This window comes from Hippocampus bargibanti, linkage group LG12 (genome assembly GCF_051943395.1).
Source record: "Hippocampus bargibanti isolate YZ-2025 linkage group LG12, ASM5194339v1, whole genome shotgun sequence".
Lineage (NCBI taxonomy): Eukaryota > Metazoa > Chordata > Actinopteri > Syngnathiformes > Syngnathidae > Hippocampus > Hippocampus bargibanti.
In genome coordinates this window covers 22,098,610-22,104,609 of record NC_142745.1, presented here as the reverse complement: position 1 = coordinate 22,104,609, position 6,000 = coordinate 22,098,610, and the positions used below count along the sequence as shown (strand labels likewise).

Genomic DNA, 6,000 nt, shown 5'->3' with positions numbered 1-6,000 from the left:
TGATCAGGATTGTTCGCCCTTCGGTTAGCCATCCTTGGTGAGTCCCATCCATCAGCAACTGGTTCATTTGTGCTGCTAGGCGCTCGTGGAGAGCTGTGAGTTTCTTTAGCCAGTAGGTGTGGACCATATCCGGGCCTGGTGCCGTCCAGTTTTTCATACCTGAGACTCTTCCTTGTATATCTGCCGCTGTGATAGTAACTGGGTTCTGTTCAGGGAGGTTGCTGTGCTCCTCTTTCAGAGTCACCAGCCATTGTGCACTGCTGTTATGTGCGACCTCCTTCTCCCATATGCCTTTCCAGTATCTTTCAGTTTCCAGCCTTGGAGGGTCTGCTCTGCTGTTAGAACCCTGCCACTGTGCGTACACTTTCGCAGGTTGTGTTGCGAACAGCCTGTTTATTCTTCTGGCCTCATTCCCTTTCGTGTACCTCTTTAGGCGACTGGACAAGGCCTGGAGCCTTTGTTTGGCAGTTTCGAGTGCTTCAGGTATGGTTATCTGCATGTACCTCTTGGGTATTGGCCTTTTATTCACACCTCTCTGGGTCTCCGTCAATTGACTCACATCTTTCCGAGCCGCCTTGATCTTGGCCTCCAACCGTCTTTTCCATGGTGGGTAATGAATCTCGTGGCTCTCATGGTTGCTCTTGTAGCCAAGCATCTCTAGGATCACTGATGCTGAGGTGTATATCAGCTCATTGGTTTCCGTGATCGTTCCGGTCGGGATCGTTCTCAGTGCTGCATTCACAGTTTCCATGAGACTTTCAGGTGGTACTTCACATAGCCGTTGTAATCGGTGTCTTCGTTGCCCAGTTTTCATTCTTGCCATGATCTTATCTCTCAGGTCAGTTGCTGCCTCGCTTAGCATTTCATTTACTGGCTTCCCAATCTCATCATTCATTGGGGCTTGCCTCCCAATCTCTGGTTGAACCTCTTCCTCTGATGTGGCAGCCTGGGGCCCTTCACCTCGGAATTTGTGTTGTACCTCATCAATCTCAAGTTGTGATAGCAATTGCCGTTTGTGGATATTGGAACACTGAGCTACTAGTTGTTTCGTGGTCAACCGTGACTGTGGGTTTCGAAGTAACCATTCAGCCCCCATTCTCCGCATGTAACCCCTCTGACTAGGGTTGCTTGAGTAGTAGCATTCCAACAGAGCCATGTTATCGCATCTCGTCCATCTCCGCTTTGTTCCAGTAGCCCATTTTTCATCAGGGTGCTCTGGTTCCCCAGCACCTGACGCAGACCTTGTTTGGCCGGGCGACGTCTGAGCCGGCATGTCATACCATATGCCAAACCGATGCCTTATCAACTGAGCTATCCAGCCGCTATATATATATATATATACAGTAAAGTCTCGTTATATCGATATCGGATATATCGATAGTCCCGGTTATATCGATGCTATTTCTATGCACGCACGGAGAAAATTACATGCAAACAGGGTCGGATATATCGATAGTCCCGGTTATATCGATATTTTTTCGGACTCCCTTGAATATCGATATAACGAGACTTTACTGTATATATATATATATATATATATATATATATATATATATATATATATATATATATATATATATATGGTCAAAACTACCAGCAAATTTTAGTTTGCTGACAAAGCTTTTTGGATAAGTAGCGAAACGTCCGACACCTTGAAAGAAGTACAGATGACGGCTGACGAAACCTTCTCATCAAAAAAGCCCTTGTGGAAGGGAAAAAAGGCCTGCACTTTAGCGGCACCCTGAGCATGAAAAACCAAAACCTGAACAAATTGGGGAATGGGGCTCCACCTCATCTTTTCAATTCCCGAATAATCAATTGGGGGATGGCAGCGAATGAGTTCATGAAGAGTTGCGCCACAACCTGTGACCAGTCTTGCTCAGTCTCAAGTCTTCCAGGACTTGCTGCTTGACACTTGATACCATAGGTCTAACCGAATGCCACCGAATCCTGAAATCCTTGATAGCAGGCCTGGCAAATCTCTGGCCTTGTTTTGTTTGAGCGTCAACCTTGACCCCAACTTGCTCCCCCATACGCTCAAGTTAACCATGACATCAACCTTTCTGACATCAATTTCTCTGATTGGATGGAAAGCTGCATTGTCCACTTGTCTCTGTCCACTTGTCTGCTCGTCAGGAGAAAGAGCAAGCAGGCTTTAAGAGACTACAAAAAGGTTCAGATTCAACTTGAAAACCTTGAAACCAGTGTGAGGGACCGTTGCAAGAAGGAGTTCACAGGTAAGGAACAGAATCTTTTGTCTTTGGCACTGGGTTGGGTCGGTAGGTAGGTAGGTACCAGTAGGTAGGTCGGTACAGGTAGCTAGGCAGGTACAGGTAGGTAGGTGGGTAGAGTGAACGCTAGCGCGAATGGCTGCCGCTGCTCACCCGCACGCAAAAAAGTAATCCCATTCCTGTAAAGTGTCCTTGAGAGCTTTGAAATGCGCTTAGAAAGTAAATGTATTATTAGTAGAGGTAGGTAGGTAGGTAGTTACCGGTAGGTAAGTACTGGTAGATAGGTCGGTACCAGTAGGTAGATAGATCGCTCTCAATGAAATCCAATCAATGAAGTCCAAATATTTGTCCTTGAAAGCGCTGTTAGTCAAAAAGGCTTTGCGTCAATGAAATCTGGTGTGAGCTTTCACGCCTGCCCGCTTCTTCTGATCTAGACTTGATGACGGAGATGATGGACATGTCAAGTGACCTGGTCGGCTCTGGCATCCCCTTCCTGGATTACCGCATGTACGCCGAACGCATTTTCTTCCCTGGCCACCGCGACTCGCCGCTGAGGCGAGATCTGGACGTTCAGGAGTGTCGCCGACAGACGGTGGAACAGGGTCTGGTGCAACTCTCCAACCTCCTCAACAGTAAACTCTTCCTGACCAAGGTAGCGGTAGTCTTCTTCTCCTTTCAGCAAACTTGGTTTTGTCAACTGCTGAAGTGACCTTTCTCCCCACAGTTCATTCATACCCTGGAAAGGCAGCGGACTTTCTCTCCCCGAGACCGCGCCTATGTGGCCTCTTTACTGACGGTGGCGCTCCACGGCAAACTGGAGTACTTCACGGATATCCTGAAAACCCTCTTGAACGACCTTGTGGAGCAGTACGTGGCCAAGAACCCCAAACTGATGCTGAGGAGGTACGTCAGGGGAGTCGGAGAGAAGGACGTTGTCCATTCGCGTTGGCCTTTGCCTTTGCATTTCAAACTTGATTTGATCTTCTACAGAACTGAGACGGTGGTGGAGAAGCTGCTGACCAATTGGATGTCCATCTGTCTCTATACTTTCCTCAGAGTTAGTCAAAGTCTTGATATTTCAAGTCGGGACGCAAAGTTGTCGCGCCGAAACCTAGAGATGAACAGCAGCAATTGAGACCTGGTCAAAAATCTTCGCTGATCAAACCATCATGACTGCACACACGCATTGCCGCAAGCTTGAGTGAACAAAAAGTCAACAATCTATAAAACAAAAGGAAAAAAACACAGCTGGCGCTTCCGAAACAAACTCGTGTACAAGAAAGTGCTGCATTGTTTTCATCAATTGATGTGATTAATCAGCTTTGAGGATTCCAATGATTTGTCTCTCAGGACTCTGCGGGGGAGTGTCTCTACATGCTTTTCCGGGCCATCAAGCACCAGGTGGACAAAGGACCGGTCGATGCCGTCACAGGCAAAGCCAAGTACACGCTGAATGACAACCGCCTGCTCCGAGAAGATGTGGAGTACAAGACCTTGGTAAGCAGGAACTGGACAACTTCATCTTTCGCACCTGGAGTCATGTGACTTGTGGCGGGCCCTGCATGTCACTCCTCGGCCACTAGTAGTGCTACGTCTCAATCACCAGAAGAAGACTTATGACAGTCTAGCTAGCGAGCAAGCTAGCTACCTAACGATCAATTTGCTATCTATTAGCTGTCGAGCTGGCTCTCTGGCTATCGTTTAGCTATCTAGCTGGCTAGGTAGCTATCTATTAGCGACTCTATCCTGTGACTGTAAAGTGACATTGAGAGTTTGGAAAGGTGCTTATAAATGAAATGTATGATTATTATTACTGTATCTGTTAGCGAGCGAGCTTTCTATCTATTCGAGTTACTTCCGGGTTGAGTGTACGCTGGCGTGTGTGGCTGCCGCTACTCATCCACAGAAAAGCTTATCCTGTGACTGTAAAGTGACCTACAGTTTTGAAAGGTGTTTATTAATCAAATGTATTATTATTATTATTATTATTATTATCTCTCCACACCGACGAGTGTGATGTAATATTGCAACACATCCACTAGAGGGCGTCCTCGGCCAGCTAATAACTTATAATAATAATAATAATACATTTAATTTACAAGCGCCTTTCTGAACACTCAAGGACACTTTACAACAAAGACAACACACAAAACAGTAAAATCATGCATAAAGCAATAAATAATAAAACAGCATAATAAATTAGACCATGTAAGCAAGTTTAAAGAGGTGGGTTTTCAGGTGAGATTTGAAAGTAGGAAGGGAGTCAATGTTGCGGATGTTGGGTGGAAGTGAGTTCCAGAGTTTAGGAGCGGAGCGGCTGAAAGCTCTGCACCCCATCGTTGTGAGACGGGCAGAGGGCGTGTAGAGGTGGAGGGAGGAAGAGGATCTGAGGGTCCGAGTAGGAACGGAGATTTGAATTAGGTCAGACAGATAGGGAGGGGCAAGGTTATGGATGGCTTTAAATGTAAACAGAAGTATCTTGAATTCAATACGGAGTTTAACAGGGAGCCAGTGGAGCTGTTGGAGGACAGGAGTGATGTGGTGAAATGAGGGGGTTTTTGTGATGATCCGGGCTGAGGAATTTTGGACTAGTTGGAATTTATGGAGACATTTTTGATTGACCCCGAAAAGAAGTGAATTACAATAATCGATAGGGGAGGTGACGAGACTGTGGACGAGGATAGCAGTGGTGTGAGGGGTGAGAGAGGGACGGAGACGATTGATATTGCGGAGGTGAAAATATGCAGATCGGTCATGTTATTTATGTGGGAGTGAAAAGATAGTGTGCTATCAAGGATGACACCCAGGCTCTTAACCTGAAGGGCGGGGACACGGTAGAATTGTCAATTTTGCTAGCAGAAAATGTTTGCTTTGTGAACGGTGGATTTTATACTGACAAGCAGAAGTCCAGTTTCTTCTCTGTTTAGTTTGAGAAAGTTATGAGAAAACCAGGATTTGATTTCTGAGAGGCAAAGTGTAAGGGATGCAGGTGGAAGAGAGGCGTCGGGTTTACTGGAGAGGTAGAGCTGGGTGTCATCCGCGAAGCAGTGAAAATGAATTCCAAATTTGCGGAAGATATCACCAAGGGGAAGAAGGTATATAATAAAGAGAAGGGGCCCCAGGACAGAACCTTGGGGCACACCAGAAGACACAGGGGAGGACCGTGAAGTGAATGAGGTAATTTGGATAAACTGTGAGCGGCCAGTGAGGTAGGAGTGAAACCAACTGAGTGGGGTGTGTGTCACGCCTAGAGTGGAGAGTCGGTTGAGCAGGATGGGGTGAGAAATTGTGTCAAAGGCCGCAGATAGATCAAGAAGGATGAGAATAGAGGGGAGCCGGTATCTGCTGCTATGAGAAGGTCGTTCGTGATTTTTATGAGGGCTGATTCAGTGCTGTGGCGGGGACGGAAACCAGACTGGAATTGTTCGTAGAGGTTATTGTGAGTGAGGTGAGAGTGGAGTTGACAGGCGACGGTTTTTTCGAGAATTTTAGCGATAAATGGAAGATGCGAAATTGGACGTAGGTTATTGAAATCATTGGGATCTGAACCAAGTTTTTTCAGGATTGGTGTTACAGCTGCGGTTTTAAGAGGGACAGGAACAATTCCCGCAGCCATTGTGGCTTGACAAAATCGCTGAATTAAAAGGGAGGAGAGCAGGTAGACAAGATTTGATGAGGACAGTAGGGAGGGGGTCAAGTTGACAGGTGGAATTCTTGGACTTGGTGATGAGGTCAGAAAGTAAGGAGGGATGAGGGAGTTCAAAAGACG

The 6,000-nt window shown here is 46.5% G+C and overlaps 1 protein-coding gene across 2 annotated transcripts in view; it reads left to right on the top strand.

The window, feature by feature from the left end:
- plxnb1b (plexin b1b) overlaps positions 1-6,000 on the top strand; it is a 100,062-nt gene that overhangs the window by 70,605 nt on the left and 23,457 nt on the right. For both annotated transcript variants that reach the window (XM_089010329.1, XM_089010328.1), the window contains exons 24-28: positions 2,137-2,237; positions 2,666-2,883; positions 2,956-3,134; positions 3,222-3,288; positions 3,582-3,728. In XM_089010329.1, the coding sequence (XP_088866455.1) occupies positions 2,137-2,237; positions 2,666-2,883; positions 2,956-3,134; positions 3,222-3,288; positions 3,582-3,728 (712 nt within the window). The remainder of the gene's footprint in view (positions 1-2,136; positions 2,238-2,665; positions 2,884-2,955; positions 3,135-3,221; positions 3,289-3,581; positions 3,729-6,000) is intronic.